The sequence below is a fragment of the Papaver somniferum genome, unplaced genomic scaffold, assembly GCF_003573695.1.
Source record: "Papaver somniferum cultivar HN1 unplaced genomic scaffold, ASM357369v1 unplaced-scaffold_33, whole genome shotgun sequence".
NCBI lineage: Eukaryota > Viridiplantae > Streptophyta > Magnoliopsida > Ranunculales > Papaveraceae > Papaver > Papaver somniferum.
Window position 1 is genome coordinate 1,715,938 of NW_020644373.1, and position 18,975 is coordinate 1,734,912.

At 39.7% G+C, this 18,975-nt stretch overlaps 1 protein-coding gene across 1 annotated transcript; it reads left to right on the top strand.

The window, feature by feature from the left end:
* The first annotated feature begins 8,653 nt into the window (after positions 1-8,653).
* On the top strand, positions 8,654-9,836 carry LOC113342003. Its single transcript, XM_026586672.1, has 2 exons — positions 8,654-8,761; positions 9,450-9,836. The coding sequence occupies exons 1-2, from the start codon at positions 8,654-8,656 to the stop codon at positions 9,834-9,836; spliced, it is 495 nt and encodes a 164-aa protein (XP_026442457.1).
* The last annotated feature ends 9,139 nt before the right edge of the window (positions 9,837-18,975 follow it).

The window sequence follows — 18,975 nt, forward strand, 5'->3', positions numbered from 1 at the left end:
CATAGGCGAACAACTTTTGTTTATAATGTTTTTGCTAATTTCCTACCCATTGGTACAGTGTTTGAGTTTTTCAGGGCTGTTATGTCAGAAATCAGAATTTTCGGTTCTAAACATTGTGGACAATGTTGAGTTTAAGTGTGGGGGAGCATTTAGTATATACTATTTGCATATGCACATAAATAATAATAATCTTTGATTTCTTGCATTCTTGAGACGTCATATTTTGGAGTTAATTATGAGCTATTTTGGATGACACTCTAAACCTTTTTAAGGTTGAAACAGTTCTTCCAGCTATAGATTAAGTTCCATTTATTTCAATCTTTAAATATATACGTTCATAATTGAATGCGAAACTAAGCTATAGTAGTCGTTTGAAAGAGTCATCCTCGCAATTAATCATTACTGAATCACTTTCTTTTTATTTTTGCAGTTATATGTTTCTCTAAAACGATTTGCTGGGATCCTGATACTGCCATGGATGTTGTGGCAAGGTAATCATTGGTTGAGTATTTAAAATTCCCATAAGACAATTGTCTTACACTCATAAAGAGTGAGCCGGAAAAAAAAACATATAAGGCTCCTCTTGTTTTATCGACACTAATAAATGATAGGTCCGGAATTTAGGACTAATCATAGTCGATGAAAAAAAACTATATCATCATTATATAGCAAGTCTAAAAAAGGATGAGGTTCTTGACACTTGGATAGCAGTATGTGTGAAATGTTGTCCCTGTCTCTGTCGCCTAAACAAGCATGGCACGCAGGATCCAAGGCAACTATCATGTACTTGCTGAAAAGGAACATGCGCTTAGAGTATCTAATCATGTGGTCGAGTTAAATGGGTGCTTCTCTCAACTATTGTGCTATAAATAAGGATCCTTTGATGACATTCATGCAAGTATTGTGGGTAACATCTTTCACTTTGGTCAACTTTTTGCACACTTCATTTTTCTATTTCCATTATCTTATCTATCCATGTGATTTCAGTATGCGAGTGTTGTAACAAACGTTGCAACAAGTACGATGACTATCTTAGTAGAGTTTTTCAATCAGGTTGAATGACACACGTAAGTAATTACTTATGTGTGATGATTGGAATGTATGTGGGATGTTTGCGACTAAAGAACATATGCAAGCTATTATTTAGCTATTATTTTGTGTCTATCCTTAGTGGTTCTTCCAAGGCGACAAATTGGAGTAGGTTTTGTGGGTATACCTCTTGTAATCCCTCACGAGACTATAACTCGTCCACTAGGGACACCTAGGGGTTTAAAGGCCTGTTATTCATGCTAAGAGTAACTGTATCCTCACGACATGGAGTTTTTGTATTTAGGATTATTTTGTTTTAGTTTGCTCGAGTACTAGCAAAAGATAAGTGTGGGGGAATTTGATAAGTGCATAATTCATATGATTTTAGTGTCCATTACATACTTGTTTTAGCTATTATTCTTGCATGTATTCATATTATTACTATTGGTTTTCTCTTATTTGTCTCAATTAGGTGAATCATCCAAAAAGGAGCTACAAAGTGCTGAAAAGATCTAGGAAGATAAGTATTCCAAGTACCCAAGTGTCCAAGTCCAAGAGAAGTTAAAGAAGTGCGATGAAAAGGAGCAAAACACTCAAAATCAAGAGAAGGGCCAAAGACCGATCTTAACTCATTCAAATTAAGGATTTCCATCATCATCTTGAAAATTTTTAAATATAAAGAGAATGTAAAAAGAATGATGTCATTCCGAGTTCGTATGAAGAAGTTGTGGACAAAAGAAGCTTTTATTGAATACCGAAGACAGTAAAGTTCGCGGACGGGTTTCATACTTTAATTCCGAAAATATCTGCTGGAATTTGAAGTTCGCGGACTGGATTCGCGTACTTAGCAAGTGGAAAACGTTTATGCACACCTTGGAAAGCTAAGGGCACGTTTGGTTTCGCTAGTTCGTGTTTTCGGGTCGGGTTCTTGAACCGAACTAAATACTTGGAGACCAAGCAATGTAAACCTATAAAAAGGTATTAGGTTATGTAAAATCATATAATCGAATCTCATATCACAAGTTCTATATCAAAAACCTAGGGTTTACCCCTTTAGGGGGAAACCACCATTGTCATCTTCTTTGTAATATGAGTAGCTAAATCCTTTGTTGATTAAGGATGCATTCAATGTTCTAAGCGTGAATTTTTATTAATAATACAAATCTATTGAGAGTTTTTATCATTATCGTTTGTCTTTACCATATCTAGGGTTTATGAGTGATTCTCAGATTGATTTGGAGTGCACGCTAGATTGATCTATTGATTGTTCTATCGCTAGTAGAACTTATGAGATAAGTAATCGTCGATTAACTCTCTACACAAGTAGAAATCGTGAGACCTTACAGAGGGATTATGTGAAGCAATCGTGTGTAAAAACAACACCATCAAGTAAACCTTGATCTAAGAGTTTAACTACTGGAATCAACCTAAATTCACAAAGCTTAAGGCGTTCGATTGGATTACACCTTGAGTGATCTACTACTTGGTGGCTCGTTGGATAGAATCTGGTAGTCGAGAACTTCCGTATCCAGTGATAAAAGGATTCTTTGGGATAACACTGATCTAGTTGTTATTCCATGGTTGGTGATGAATGGTTCTTACGAACGATAGATAAGTGTTCTAATCCTGTTAACGCTTGGTAACGGCGAAGGATTCCTTAAGCATATTTCTTTTCTTATTGTCTTTTTAATTATATCTTAAAAACAAAACCCCCTTTTTTTATTCACTTTATTTTGCTGATCAAATAACCTATCAATTACATAGCTCCATATGAGAACGATCTCTTGCTACCGCTATATTACCAGTTAATTATTGGGAAATATATTTATTAATTTGTTGAGCCTACGATAGCCCATACAATCTTTTGTAACCACTACAACTTAATACAAACAAATCACTCATTACCCTGTGGATATAGACGAAAGTCGAACCACGTCATATCTTGTGTCTCATGATGTAAGGACCCGTCCCTCCACCGATAATGTCCCCACTTAGCCACTGCGGTCATCCAGCAGTGTGGGGTTTTCAACAGGCATCACTGCGATAATCCAGCAGAAACTTACCGGATGGTCACCCATCCCTGGATAAATCCCGCACGAGCACGCTTAACTGCAGAGTTGAAAAGAGGAAGAAAGAGAGGTGGTTTCTTTTTATTTTCTAGGGTTTTGGGAAATGACAAAACAATATATATAATAACCCTAAAAGTATATGCAAAAAGAGAGAAAGACTTATTCTCTTTCCCACACGTACTACTAACCATAAAAATCATGTGCTCTATTAGGTAGTGACCCCATCATTCCATGTGCTAACCATTTCTTTTAGCCACCCACTAATTTGAGCTATATGCACTCCAAAAACCATCACGAAAATTACAATAAATGAACTAAGATTTGTACACCCATATATATACAAATCACTACGTCAACTCTTATGAGTTGAAACGGGCTATAAGCCCGGTTTTAAAAACGCCAGGTGTTATACTATTAACCTCTAAAAGTAAGAATTTCTCCGAAAATTCGAGGCGTAGCTAAGTTTAAGAATTACCTCTCATCAATTCCGGATATTTGTCTCCTATCTCAGACGCTGGCTCCCAAGTTGCCTCTTCAGAACCATGATGTTGCCAGAGAACCTTCACAGTTTTGATGGGTTTCCTCCAAAGAACTTGTTCCTTTGAGTCGACTACGCGCAAGGGTTTTTCTTCATAAGAAACATTGTCGTTCAGTTACAAGTCTCGTCGTTCAATGACGTGGGACGGATCATCATTGTATTTATGAAGCATGGATACATGAAGACTCTGCAGAGTTGGCAGAAAAATCTTAACCGAGGCCTTTTCAGCACATTTGGCTCCAGAGTTGGCAAAAAAATCTGCAGTTAAGCGTGCTCGGGCGAGAGTAATCCAGGGATGGGTGACCATCCAGGAAGTTTCTGCTGGATTACCGCAGCGATGCCCGTTGAAAACCCCACACTGCTGGATGACCGCAGTGGCTAAGTGGGGAAGTATCGGTGGAGGGACGGGTCATTGCACATGATAACTTAGTAGCAATTACTTTATATTAGTGTTCTTTATTATTATTGTGATCTTCAATATCTTTTATTACTTAGAATCATCAGTTCAACTGAGGCATCGATACTACTTAGTATCTGATTCTCCAACTGTATACATTAGTAGACTATGGGAAAAAGAGTAGTCACAACGTCCGTCAAAAGAAAACAGGAGTTACGCGGACTCTTAAAGCGATCAAGAGAGCAGAACACGACAACCTCCAGAGCAGTCACTTTTCAGGGAATGACGGAAGATGCAATTGCAAAATATTTGGAGACTAATTACCGAGTGACAAATCATGATGCCTATGATTCATTAGAGCCACCATACTCTGCGGAAGTCTCCGACTACCTATACCCGAGGATTATACATCGCCAAAATTTAAAACATACGGAGGAAAAGGGAATGTATGATAGCATGTGAGTCACTTTACATCAACTATGAATTCCTATGCTCAGGATGAGAGTCTTTGTGTGCGAGAATTCCCAAAGTCATTAACATATAATGCTTTTACCTGGTACGACAGCCTGAAACCCGGAAGTATAAACTCATGGCCCGCCATGGTGCAGCTTTTCCTAAAAAAGTTCTATTCCGCTCGAAGGAAAGTTACGGCGATAGATTTAGGAAGGTGTACTCAGAGGGTAGGGGAAGAGATCGGGAAATACATTACTCGTTTCTGAGAGTTCACATTGGAGTGTCATGAATATATCCCGGAGGAACGCTTAGTAGAGATATGTGTCGGAGGAATGGACGCAGTTTTCCGATTGAACCTGACAAATTTCAAACGCGGTAGCCCGGATATCGGATTGTGCTGATTTTATGCATTCAGGAGGAGGCAGACACATGTGGTAACAACACTTTCTCAATGTTGCGTCCCCACTGGTTTTTAACGATCAAGCAAATGAAAAGGAAAAGAGTGGAACTGCTTTTGGTTCTTATCATGGACAATCTGGAAGAAGATGAGGAAGAACAGATGGAGGGAGGTATAATCCACCACCTCGTTTACCATGCAGCAAAGAACAGATAGTAGGTCTCTTGGAGCAATGGACATCAAACAAGGAAGAAACTCTACCTCCAGTATCTGTGGAACCCACTGCAGTGGACAAGATGCATGAACGATACTACAATTATCATAGAAGAGTGCACCACCCGACCGTGGAGTGTTACTCTCTCCGATATATTATACAAAGAAAGCGAGCCAAAGGCGAGTTAGAGATAGGGTACCAAAGAATCAATAACGACCCGCTCCCTTAGCATCAGTTCATGATGGTTTTACACGACCCTATCAATAGAGAAACCTGGAGGCCTTGGGAGGATGTAGGAGGAGAAGAAGCGTGCGAAGTTTCTGATGCGACAGTCTTTCCGAATACAAATGGGATCGCTAGTAGGTTTGCTCAAACTGTCTTGGCTCAACAATTTTTCGACTCTTTGGGATTTAGCGAAAACCAAATCCGCGAAGCATCCAAATCTATAACTGCGATTGCATCTAGGAAGGCATACGACCCGATACCTAAAAAATCCATTATTTTCACGGAGGAAGATATATGTTACCCAGGAGAGCACCTCCACCCCTTATACCTAACAACTTTCGTAAACAAACAACCTCTCAAGCGATCTTTCATGGATGGAGGAGCTTCAATCAATCTAATTTCATTGCATACACTAGAAACCCTGGGGATATCACGGAAACAATTAAGATGCGAGCAACGACTGTGAGAAGATTTGGAGGGCAGACTCAGACGACGATTGGGAAAGTACACCTGATGATGAAGATTGGACCTATTAGAGCAATCACTTCCTTTTACGTTCTCGAGGACAACACTACATTCCACGTATTTCTCGGAAGAGGATGGATCCTGAATCACAAGGTTGCATCAACATATCATCAATGCGTCAAAAATAATATCCGAGGAAATTAGTTCCGGATTCTAGCTACGAACAACCCATTCGGACTAGAAGAGGCCTATATGGTTGACGCGGTCTTTTACAAAGAGCCTATCCTTAGTCAAGGAGAACATCCGGAGCAACTAATACCACTACCGAAATGGGAAGAGTTCCATCCTGAAGAGAAAGAAAAAGGAAAATCTAAGTCAGTATTTAGTCCGTCGCGGATGGGACCTTCCACAGGAAGTAAGAGAGCAACAACCGAAATTAAGAATATTCAGTTCAAACGCTTATCGCGGCCTGAAGGTGGACATGTTTATCTCTTATAGCAATTAGCCGGGGAAGTCTCTCAGCACCAACATGATTGTGCTATGTCATCAATATATGAAGAAATGGTGGAAACGACCCCAGTAGAGGAGGAATCGCAGGATGAAGCGGAGGTTTTGATTTCAGAAGAAGAAATGGTGGAAAATTTACCCGAAGAAGAGATAAAAGTTGATCCGACACTGGACGGGTTAGAAGAGGTGAACCTCGGTTCGAAAGACAATCCTTGTTGTGTACGCATCAGCAAACACCTGTAAGAGGAGGAGAAAAGGCGGATGATAAAGATGCTCCGTGAATATCAAGATGTGTTCGCATCCACGTATGATGAAATGTCTGGCTTGGATAGCAGTTTAGTCGCACATAACTTCAATGTTTTGCCCGAGTACAAACCAGTTAAACAACGAGGTCTTAATTTTTCGGAAAAGAAAGAACTCGCCATCAAAGAAGAGGTGGAGAAGTTGCTTAAGGCTAAGTTCATCAAGCCAATTCAGCACCCAGTGTGGTTGGATAACATCGTACCAGTAGCTAAAAAGAATGGAAAAGTCCGGTGGAATCGCGCATGCCCTAAAGATGATTTCCCAGTGCCAAATATAGATGTAATTGTAAACAATAAATGATGGTATGATATGTTTTCTTTTATGGATCGGTTTAGCGGGTATAACCAAGTGAGGATGGTCGCGGAGGACGCTCATAAAACAACTTTCCACGCGTCGTATGGAAACTTCTACTATGTTGTGATGCCATTTGGATTGAAGAATGCAGGCGCAACCTATCAACGGGCGATGGTATCCATATTCCACGATATGATGCATCAGATAATGGAGGTATACATAGACGACGTCGTGGTAAAATCAAGGGCGCGAGAAGACCACTTAAGGCGCGTTTTTAACAGATGCAGAAAGTATCACTTAAAGATGAATCCCCTCAAATGCGCTTTTGGAGTCACCTCCAGAAAATTATTGGGATTCGTTGTTACAAACAAAGGAATACAGATCGACCCGGTCAAGGTAGAAGCAATAACCACCATGAGGCCGCCCGCAAATGTGAAAGAATTGCAAACTTTTATAAAAAAGAGTATCCTACGTCCGGAGATTCATCCCCGGATTGGCACAATTACTATCCGCGTTCTCACCCTTGTTAAAGAAAAATAAACAGTATGAATGGGGAGATGATCAAGAGTGATCCTTCCAGAAGCTCAAAGAATGTTTAGTTAGCGCACTAGTCTTACGACCACCCGTCAAAGGCGAACCCCTCTATCTGTACACAAATTTTACTAACGTGGAGACCGGAGCATTGTTGGCTCAGGACCTCGACAATGACCAGCTATATCCGATCCATTATATCAGTAGAGGCTTCAGATATGCGGAATTCAGGTATTCAAAAGCGGAACAAGCATGGCACTCATATACGCCACGCAAAAATTGCAATCATACTTGATCACTCATGAGACTATAGTGGTGGCAAATGCTAATCCAATCACCTACTTGGCTACAAAGCTAGTTTTATCTGGCAGAACAGCTCGTTGGTTACTACAGCTATCCGAGTTTGAACTAAAGTATCAGCGGTCCAAAGGAGTGCGCGGGAAGGCGTTTGCGGACATGTTGGCTGCATTTCCAGGTACGAAAGTGATGGAGATAAGTGAGGAGATACCTGGATAAATAGCAGAAGCTGAAGAAGAAAAACAATGGGTAATGTTTTTTGATGGATCATCATACGGTTCGCACGGAGGATCTGGTATAGTTTTCGAAACATCCACGCGGGATTTGTTATCGTTCGCCTTCAAATTAGATTTCGGATGCAGCAACAACGTATCCGAATATGAAGCGCTAATCTTGGGGTTGTGTACGGCGGAGGAATTTAATTTAGGAGCAATAGACATAAAGGGAGACTCAAAGCTGGTTACGAACCAGATATCATGAGAGTTTCAGGTGAAAGAGCCGCATTTAGCTCCTTATCGAGCCGGGGTTCAAGAGCTGATTTCAAAAAGAGGAAGTACTATCATCGAACATATCGGCAGGGCTACTAACCGCCATACCGATGCACTAGCTACCCTAGCAGCAAAAATGCAATTAAATAAAGCGGATGAAGGAACAATAGTGGTAAAGAAAAAGGCATTACCATGCACATGGAAAGAAGACGCGACATTTGAACAAAGGGACGACTGGAGAACAGCTTATATTGAGTACCTAACTAGAAAGGCGGATGGCCAGATGATGCCTATTAAATTACTAAAGCAGTTCATCATAGTAAGGGGGCGTTATATTTTCGAACACCCGAAGGATCCCTATCACGCTGTATAGGAAAGTTAGAGGCGCAGGAAATGCTGAATCGTGTCCATACGGAATCTTGCGGACAGACAGGGGGAATTCCATTATGTCGCTGTTTGCAGAGGATGGGTGTAATTGGCCCGACATGGCAGTTCAAGCAGCAATCATACAGGAAAAGTGCGAAGATTGTCAGGCGCCTCCACAACAAACAGAGGTATGTAGCGCAGAAGTATAGGATTGGAGACAACCTTATATAGACTTCATTCAGCACGAACGTCTGCCGCAAAACAGACAAGATGCACTCAAGATTCAGAGGAAAGCCGGACGATTCTTTATGAGATAAGAAATTCTCTACATAAAAAGCTATGGAAAAAGGATATTGTGTTGCTTGTCACAAGAAGAAGCGGAGGTAGTCATGGCTACATCTCATAATACGGAGCATCGGGGTATGAGGAAACTGTTTCTACAATTGTACGAAGGAGGGTTCTATTGGCCCACGATGGAATTTGATACAGACGAGCATGTGAAGAAGTGCCAGCAATACCAAAGTCATGGACCGCTAATCCGTGCCCCGCATACTTTGCTACACAGCATTGTAACTCCCTGGCCCTTCCATAGCTGGGGACTTGACATCATTGGGCAGATAAGTCCAATCTCATCCGGACGGCATAAGTATATCATCACCACAACCAAGTACTCCTTCAAATGGGTAGAATCCATTCCACTCCAAGATTATTCGGGAGCTACAATTGCGGCATTTATCAAAGAACATATTATATGTCGATTTGGCACCAACTGTTATCCACTCAGATAATGGTACTTCTTTTGTTAACCATATTGTTAAGGAATTGCTAGATCAGTACGGCATTAAGTTCCATACTTCGATTGTTTATTACCCTCAGGGGAATGGACAGGCAGAGGCTACTAACAAAACGCTGTTGAGAATATTAAGCCGCACAGTACATGATCACCACGGAAGCTGGCATGAGCATATACCTCTCGCACTCTGGGTATACGGCATTTCCAAAAGAAGTTCAACTAGAGCCTATCCTTATTCCTTAGCATACGGGGAAGATGCAATACTACCAGCGGAGATCTCTATTCGTTCTGCACGCGTAGGTATGTCCAGTCTCACTACCCCAGACGAGGTTAGCCGTTCCGCTCATCTTGATACTCTGGAAGAGCGACGAGCTAAAGCCGAGCGATTCACGAACAAGTATAGGCAAAGGACGGCGAGATGCTATAACCAGAAGGTAAAGTCGCCGCAAATTGGGAAGGCCCCTATATGATTAGTGAAGCTGCAGAAAGTGGATACTATTATCTTAAGCTAATGAGTGGATCTCGGATCAATACCCCTATCAATGGTAAATGGTTAAAGGATTACTACGCATAATGAACTAAATGTATGTCGGACGGCTGATGATCAATAATAAGTAATTTTATCTTAAATAATGAGTCAAAATGAATAGCCCCTAGTCTGGCTAGGTTTTGTGCACGGCCAATGAAGTGTACCAATAGCCCAGAGTCTGGCTAGGTTCTGTGCATGACCAATGAAGTGAACCTATAGCCCCGAGTCTGGATAGGTTCTGTGCACGACCAATGAAGTGTACCAATAGCCCTGAGTCTGGCTTGGTTCCGTGCATGACAAATGAAGTGCACTAATATCCCCGAGTCTGGATAAGTTCTGTGCACGACCAATGAAGTGCACCAATAGCCCCGAGTCTGGATAGGTTTTGTGCATGACCAATGAAATGCACCAACAGCCCAGAGTAGGTTCTATGCATAACCAAATGAAATGCATCAACATCCTCGAGCATGGCTGGACCAAGAGCACATAGTCCATGAGATAAGTGCTACAACTATGATTAATGATTAAAATATTGCACAAGCAAAGTGCATAACAACCTGAAGTGTGGCCAGAACAAATGAAACATCAAAGCCTGAATATAAGATAGAGTCCCTGGTAATGAAATTATGCAGTAAAACATTAATCCGGAGCAATTAAATTGATATATTCATTACCAGAAGGGCGGATACACTCGGGATAACACAATGGTAAATAAAACAAATTACTACACATGATACTCAAAACTTAAATAAATGAAGCTAATACTGAACGCGCGCGTCTTAATCGTCCGACATCAACAACTAACTCATTTTCTTGATTTTCCATCTGAACACAAGCATTGAAAAATATTTCAGACGCCTCGGTGTAGACCATAGCCTTTTCTGCTGAAGGATCGACCCGATAAGCACTCAGCCAATCCACATACAAGTCCATTGCGTGGAAATATTATGTTTGTCTCGCATCAAACATCTCTTCACAATTTCGTACAAGTCGAGCATTCCCATCGATAGTGGCTTGCAACAACTACACCTTTTGTCTCCTAAGGGATGAAGACAATGCATTGATTGATTCTTCCATTAATTCGAAAAGTATTCTTTCATTGATAAAGATGGCATATATATAAGAAAAAAATAAATAATAAAAATAAATAAGGATAGCGCGCGAAGTGCCCTGTGAACTTCAGCAAGTGCGACTTCAATAGATCTCACAGTACGACCCACCTCAACACAATGAAAGTAAGTAACCAAACGTTGCTCGCAGAAATAACCAAGATATTCAAGAAGGGCCATATTAGGCAACCCGCCTTCACTTTGAATCTTAATCACAAGATGGTCCGCAGTCGCTAACTGTTCATGCCAGCAAGAATTCTCGATCTCAAACGTATCACGCGTAAGACACATCACCTCCAAAAGGCGATTTAAGTACCTCACTTCTAAAACCAATCTCACACGACTAACCATAAAACAAGAGATAAACACTTAAGAATTAAATATTTTGATAAATAACGATGAGTCTTATATATATATAACCGAACAACACAACACCCAAGAAAAAATTTATGAATACCTAAAATGAAATAAAAAATGATAATAATGATGATGATGCCAGTAATCCTCTTTGGAGCGTTTAGTTATAAGCGAGCGGAAATAAGAAATGTCTTCATCCAGGTCATGCATCATCAACTGTACTTCACCATACTGAGTAGTGGAGTTGGTCTAAGCATTTTGCACCTCTTCAAGCACCTGATGAATTTTGTGCATAACATCGCCAGAGGCATGGGCTTCTAGAGCCATGTCTAGCGTTTCCTTATGCTCCTCATAGGCTTTACGAGCTTTATCCATAGCAATCAATCAATGATTTTGTAGAATCCCAATTTCGTCCTTTAACAATAGCAAACGAGCTAGTTCCGTTTTCCTATCGGTAGGATGAATAAGAGCGGACACAACACACATAGTCAAAACACATCCACGAATATTAGAAACCGCTTTTTGATCGACGAACGCATGGCAACCAGCTATTTCTTGCTCGATATCAGTCTTCATAATTATCAACTCTTGAAATAACTGCTCGGCCTTGTTTCGAGCGAAAACAGTATCATCTAGCGCGGGCTTCAGTTCTAGAGTCAATCACCCAGACGCCCGCATCCTCTGATCCATTGAATATGTCTCACACTGCTCATCAAACTGCGCGCGTGTGGCCACTATATTCGCCATTCTGACTTCTCTGAGCATCTCTACTTCAGCCTTTACCAACAGCAAGCTAGTTAATCTATGATTCTTCTCATAAGGAATGACCAGAGTTGGAACAGGAGCCAGAGCCAAAGCGTAACCATGTAAACGATGACCAATCTGCAGCAAACCACAATTCACAGCAGAGACAATGAAGGAAACTTGAAAACACCAACTGAAGTGATCTTACTTACCCATATTTATAGGAACAAAATGATAACACCACATTAATTACCACTCAACTATAATAATAAATACTAAATAACTGAATAATAAAATATTTTTGGCAAAAAACAAACCACCCAAACAAAAGAAAAGAAATCATTGTTCAAAGTCCACTCATAAATCAATTAAAGGATCAGTTAATATCCAAAGCGATTAGCTCCGCCCTCTTCTTGATAATACGCGCGTTAACCTCCTCAGCAGCAGTTCGGGCAGTCCTCAATTTCTCAGTAGCTCGCCCAACATCCGCCATTAGCCGTTCATATGCCTCCTTCTTGATACTAGCAACATTGAGAAAGTTCCTATACTCTCGATCCAGCTCTTCAATTTCACGGGGAAATATATTTCGCGCGTTGTGACTCGCCTTTCCCACGTCCAATAAATTCTTGAGCCATTGAATTGGAAATCGGAGAGTTAGATAAGTTTGAATGAAGGCGTCCCACTTTCTGAACATAGCTGGGTCGATAGGAGTTTCCTCCGCTTGAGAAAGGTCGTCCGCTATATCCAATAAATCCTCATTAGCCACAACTAAAGAATTAGCATGCATCTCTTCGTGAACACACATATGGCCGAATATCTCCACTATGCGTCGATAATTAGACTCTTTAGTAGAAGGAATCCATAATCCATGAACCATCTCAAAGCGGTTGTTAACACCAGCTTCCGTCGCCGAAATAGTACGAGGATAGCGGAACTGCGGATCTTCCGGAGCCGCCATAAATTCAGCATCAGCGTCCAATCTGCAAGAAACCTTAGGGAATTTCTTAGAAGGCTTTTGTCGTTTATCGTTAGCACTTCCGTACTCGCTACCTTTAACCTGCATATTCGAGTCGCTCCCCTTACCATATGCACCATCCCGCTTTCCCATATTCTAAGAAAAGAAAAGAAGGCATGGATTGACATCCCAAAACAACAACAAAAAAACAATGATGGCGATAAAGAACGCATAACACATACCGGATCGGAGGAAGGGGGAAGATTGGTAGGAGAATGAATCGATCGACGAGAGGAAGAAGAAGATCTTGGCACGCTGGCTCCGGGTGGCCTAAGCAAGAGACGAAAGAAAGAGAGAAAAGAGGAAGTAAAATTTTTTTTATCAAGAATATGTAAGGAACAAAGATGTATATATATATATATATATTACTAGGTTCATTCAATAATAACAACATAATATTTTGACTGGCACGTGTCAATGATTAAAGCCCAACAAGAGGTAGTACAGTATACTCATGAGACTTAGAAGAGGAAGAGTTCTGATTTTCGGCGCTACCTTTAGGCCCACTATCTTCCTGGGAATAATCACGAACAGAACGATCTGACCCGGACTCGCTCGCTGCACCTAGCATATCGGAAGGAGTATGAAAAGGGTGATTAGGATCCGAGAATCGTCTTCACAATCAGAGGGCGAGTGGAGTGTAAGGTCATACGAGGAGAAATCACTTCATGACCACTTTTACTGATCGCTCGGCCTAGCTGACGTTCGACACATTCAATAAATGAGCTTGCAGAAGGTGACCCCACTTTTGGAGCCTGCGGAGAAAATGGAAGGGAAGTATTAGCAGAATGAATGGAAGGCAACCGCGGAACAGGGAGTACACCAGCGTCTCGCTTTATCTTCTTCACCATCCGGTCAGCCCTCCATTCGTGAAAACAATATGACACAAACAAATATAAAAGAAACTAAGGCAGGATTCAGCTAGAAGCAAAGGAAGAGAAGGAAAGAAAGGATACCATAGCAGGAGGATACATGACAAGGGGGATTTCCAAGGGCTTCACTGATGTATTTTTTTAAGTGGTAAATACAGTTCGTTCAACTCGGACTTGTGTAGACTCAATTTCAGACTTAATAATAGAAAACAATAAAAATAAAGAAAATATATACACAAGGTTTGTCACAATGTCGAGAGATTACTGAGACTCAGGATTCCACCAAACCTCATACCATGTGGTTCAAAAATCAATTCTTAGACAATTATAGCTCTTGTTTATTGACTCTAATTCTTTGCCAGGGTAGACTTTAAAAAGATTAAATGTAAATCACTAGCATGATGCATCAAAAGTACTTAGACCAAGCATACATCATCATACGACTTCACAACTAATTAAGAAAAATCATAAAACGATTAAATTAATGCAAAAAGTCATAAAAAGAATTAAATATAATTACCACACATATGAAATATGGCTTCCTCCGTCATCCCAGTGTTGGGGTTTAGCTCCTCATATTAATCATGATCTCAAAATATGTGTTTGTTGCTCAAAAGATGATTAAAAGAGTGAAAAGTAATAACACAGACTGTTTGCAACAGTGTATTGGTGTTGCAAAACAGCTGTTACAATGGAACTGTTACAGAAAAACTGTTGCTTTGTCGCTGATTTAAGACTGCCCTGAAATAAGACTGCCCTGAACAGCTTAATGTTCTTCAGCTGTTAAACAGTGACACTTTTCTGCGACTATCTACCGAGGGTCAATGTTCTTTAGTTGTTCTTCTTCTTCAACAGCAGCAGCAGCAGAAACAGAGTTTGGTAAAGCTCTGATTTCTTCTTCTCTGGCTCTCCTTAGGTTCCCAAACTCTCGACACCTCTTCTATATGACCCAATACATCTATTTATATCAAAAATACCGATTAAATCTCTCCCAAATCTTCCAAAATCTTTTTCCTTCTCTTTACGGCCAAGTTGCGAGAATTTCTTGTTTTAGGATTTCTACGCGTTTCTGAGCTTTCCTTTTTATTCTAAACTCTTCCTTAGATAGATACGGGAAGGTTTACAGCGTTTTAATCTCTCTAAAATTCCCTAAAACAGGTCACACACGTGACTTTCCATATTTTCTTATTGTGAGAAAAATCCGTCGTTTGAGCCCAATCTAATCGATTTAAACACCCATATCAGATTCCTAGACCCATAAGGAGTCTATGCTATGAAAATCAGAGGTTTAATCGACCTTAAACTCCTCCAAATCACGATTGCAAAAACTTCTCTTTAGCTACACTTTTTTTCCCGCCAAAACCTGATTTTTGAATGTTGAAGATGGTTGCCCCTTATCCAGAGTAGGGGTGCGATTAGCCGATGCCTGGAAATGGGATGCCCCTTAGTAATTAGGTTACCCCTTATCCAAAGTGAGGGTCTGAATAGCAAATGTCCTCCCATGAACGCAAAAAACACTTTTCGAGCCAATTTCGCCGCAAAATCTTATTTTTCCAAAAACACCTACAAGACATAAAAAGCCAAAATAAATACAAAATCGAGCACTAACAATATATACAATTGAGATTATATCAGACACAAAAATGTGTCTATCAAATACCCCCGAACCTCTTATTTGCTAGTCCTCGAGCAAAAATAAAATAGAAATAAAATCCTAACTCACTGTCGCAGGCATCTTCGATTGCATTTAGCGTATGCAATAAGCCTTTAAACCCCTAGGTGTCCTTAGTGGCGGAGTGTTGTCTCCGGAGGGCTTACCAAAGGTATACCCACAAAACCTTTTTACTCCAGACCCTAGCTATCTACACAGAACCTTGGAAGGCACTAAAGAATCTCCTTGGTTGGCATACTTATTGACTACAGGAGGAAGTACCCTGATGCGAAATTCCAATTGTTGTACACGAGTTTGTACTCAAGCATACTAAAATTCATATGAAGTGACATAGCCCTACTCAGATAGTCCCACTATGGACATCAATATCCGGAGTCAAAACTAATCACATGGATAGATCTAGAATATGGATATAGAAAAACATAGATGGTTTTGATGTTTACTAGGTGAACGGTGTTTCTCATATCTATCTGAAGGCCTCCGCCAAAATGAACCTATCCTAATGGAATGAGATACTAGTCTGACTAATATCAACACACTGGCATATACAAAGGAACCAGTGATTGATAATCCTAATTCTAGGTCAACACAACTGGCATATACAAGGGTTCCAGTGGTCGACTTTATTGAATTTATTCCAGTTGGTCTGATGGTCTGGTCTTTTTTTTTTCAACTCTTTTTTTCAACTCTTTTTTTTTTCCAATTTTTTTTTTTTTTGTATCTCAATCACTCTAATTCACCCTAGCATTGGTAATAACTTGAATCGTGAGCCCCACCTAATCACTTAGAGAAACATAGTTTAAAAACAAAACAAAATAAAAACAAAAGTGAAAAGGACTCAACGAGATATGGTGAAACTATCATGTTATTTCTAACACTTGAGCTCTGTGCTTTTATGAATAGACTCTTTAGATGTTACCATCTAGTCAGATTGGTTCCTCAACTCCTACAACCAAAATGCTTCCATGCACTTAGATTGGTTAGTGTCATCCTTAATAGGGATAAATTTCTAGGCTCTGGAGTTTAATTATTGCAACTAAAAAGTTTCTCCTATACCCCCAAACTTAAATCTAACATTGTCCTCAATGTTCTAAAGATCAAATTAAAAGCATGAACAAGGAGAAACTGTTACTATTTGAAGCAAAAGAGATAAGGAAAGATATTACCGTGTTGCATGAGAATGGGTTACCTCCCAAGAAGTGCGAAGTTTAATGTCTTCAGCCAGACTAAGAAAGGATTAGTCACCTTATAAAATCATAAAGTAATAGCTGAAATATCTGTGGGTCATCAAAACCAAATAGAGCTATCAAAAGTAAAAGGAATCTGCAACATGCCAAGAAAATGAACAAATAAAGCATACCCTTGTCTAGTTTCCTGTTTAAGACAGCTACATCTAGTTGTGGTTCAGGTTCAGGATCTATAACTGGGTCCAAATAAAATATTTTCATGGATTGCATTTCCTCATAGGTTAGATCCAAATGTTCAGGTTCTAGAGTTTGGAAAAAACTCAAATAAAAACTTAGAAGCACATAATAATAACCTGAATAATTGAGGATCCTCTAAGTCAATCAGATTTGACTTACATAGCTGACCACAATAAGAGTGGTGATCTTCCTTAAATAAGTATGTCGACTCTAATCTCCTAAAGTAATTAGGTTTAGTCTCAAAACTTAATATTCGACACATTTGAAAATCAAACATTCCCACATTTGGAAGAAAAATATTTTGTGGGAAAACAAAGTCAATCTGGGTATCATAGCCTGGGTAAACCACATCAACCAGAGGATGGGTTTCTAATAACTGAAATTTCTTGTGGACATCACTAGGTTCAGGAAAACGTGTATGAAGATAATCTTGTAAAATGTTTGAGGCACATATGTCAAGTCCCAAGTGAGGGACCTTTCTAAGAGTTAAATCACATGGAGAATGATAATCACCCCCAAACTTAGAGTTTTCAGTGTCTCTAGAAAGACTAGTCACAACTTCCCTAATTTCAAGGTCATCTAATTCATGAAAATGGTCAATTGATTCTTCTAAGTCGGGTACATCCTCACTCATCTCGACGAGTTCATTTTCTTTTTCTAAGTCTATTGTTTCTAAATCGCTAGACTCAATATATACTCGTTCCTCTAAACCATTATTAGTTTCGTAATCAAAAGGAAATACTACATCGTCTAAAACGGGGGTATCTCTAGTCAAATCCTCGTCCTTTTGAATAGGTGAATAATTATTAAAATTATTTGGATTTGAACTAGAAATAATATTATTATTAAGCTCAGTTGGAGTAGCAAATTCCTGATCACTATGCCTATTTATTCCAAATTCTTCATCAACACTATCCTCATCATAATCATTATAATAACATGAAAATGGTTGAACCTCATCTAAACAACAAGTAGTGTTACCAATTATATCCCCGTCATCCTGTTTATGCAAATAACTATCCTCATTTTCAAGGGTATTATTGGAGACACTGTATTGAAAATTAAGATTATTTCGAGCAATTCTTTCGTTCGTCTCAGCAATCAGCTTGAGGGATTCCTCTATAAAAAGTTTTCTTTCGTCATAAACTAAGTTATTCATCTCAGCTATCCTACGTGTTGACTCTTCTAATTTCCTGAGAGACTCTTCTAAAGGAGAAATATAAGAATTTTGCTCATATGACCAGTGCGTATGTGGATAGTAATTGGGATCACCATGGTATGGACCATAATCTTCAAAAGGTTGATGTTCCCAACCACTATTCACACTATGGTCAAAGTAGTAACGTCCATTTTGAAACTCGGTCGGATGTTCGTTGTATTGGCTATTGTAATACCAGTTCGACATTCTACTGCAGGGGTGTGAGTTGTCACACAAAATAAAACCCACTGACATGGGATTCGTGGGTGGATAGAGTCTTACCTCCCGTACCAGACGGGCGATGAACCGTTGAAGTCGACTCAGGCCACCGACTCCAATGTCAGTGTATGAACCCGAGGGGCCGAGACAGTATCGTAACTGTCGTCCTTCCCTGCAAACAGTTTATATTTAATTTTTAACCCTTCCTTAAGGTTTCAAAATAATAATAATGTCCAGTCCAAAAATAAAGTCCAAAACTAAAAATGTCCAAAAAGGAAAAGAAAAATTACAAAAATAAAATCCTATTTACAGTTTCTAAAAATAAACAAAATAACTATATACAAAATCTTCTTCTTCACTCCTTTCAGATTCTTCTTTTCTTTCCTTCTTTGGCGATGCTTTCCTTTTATAGTACTTTTCTTTCCTTGTAGCTTCGCTCCAAATCTGAAAAGAATCGAAAAATACCAAAA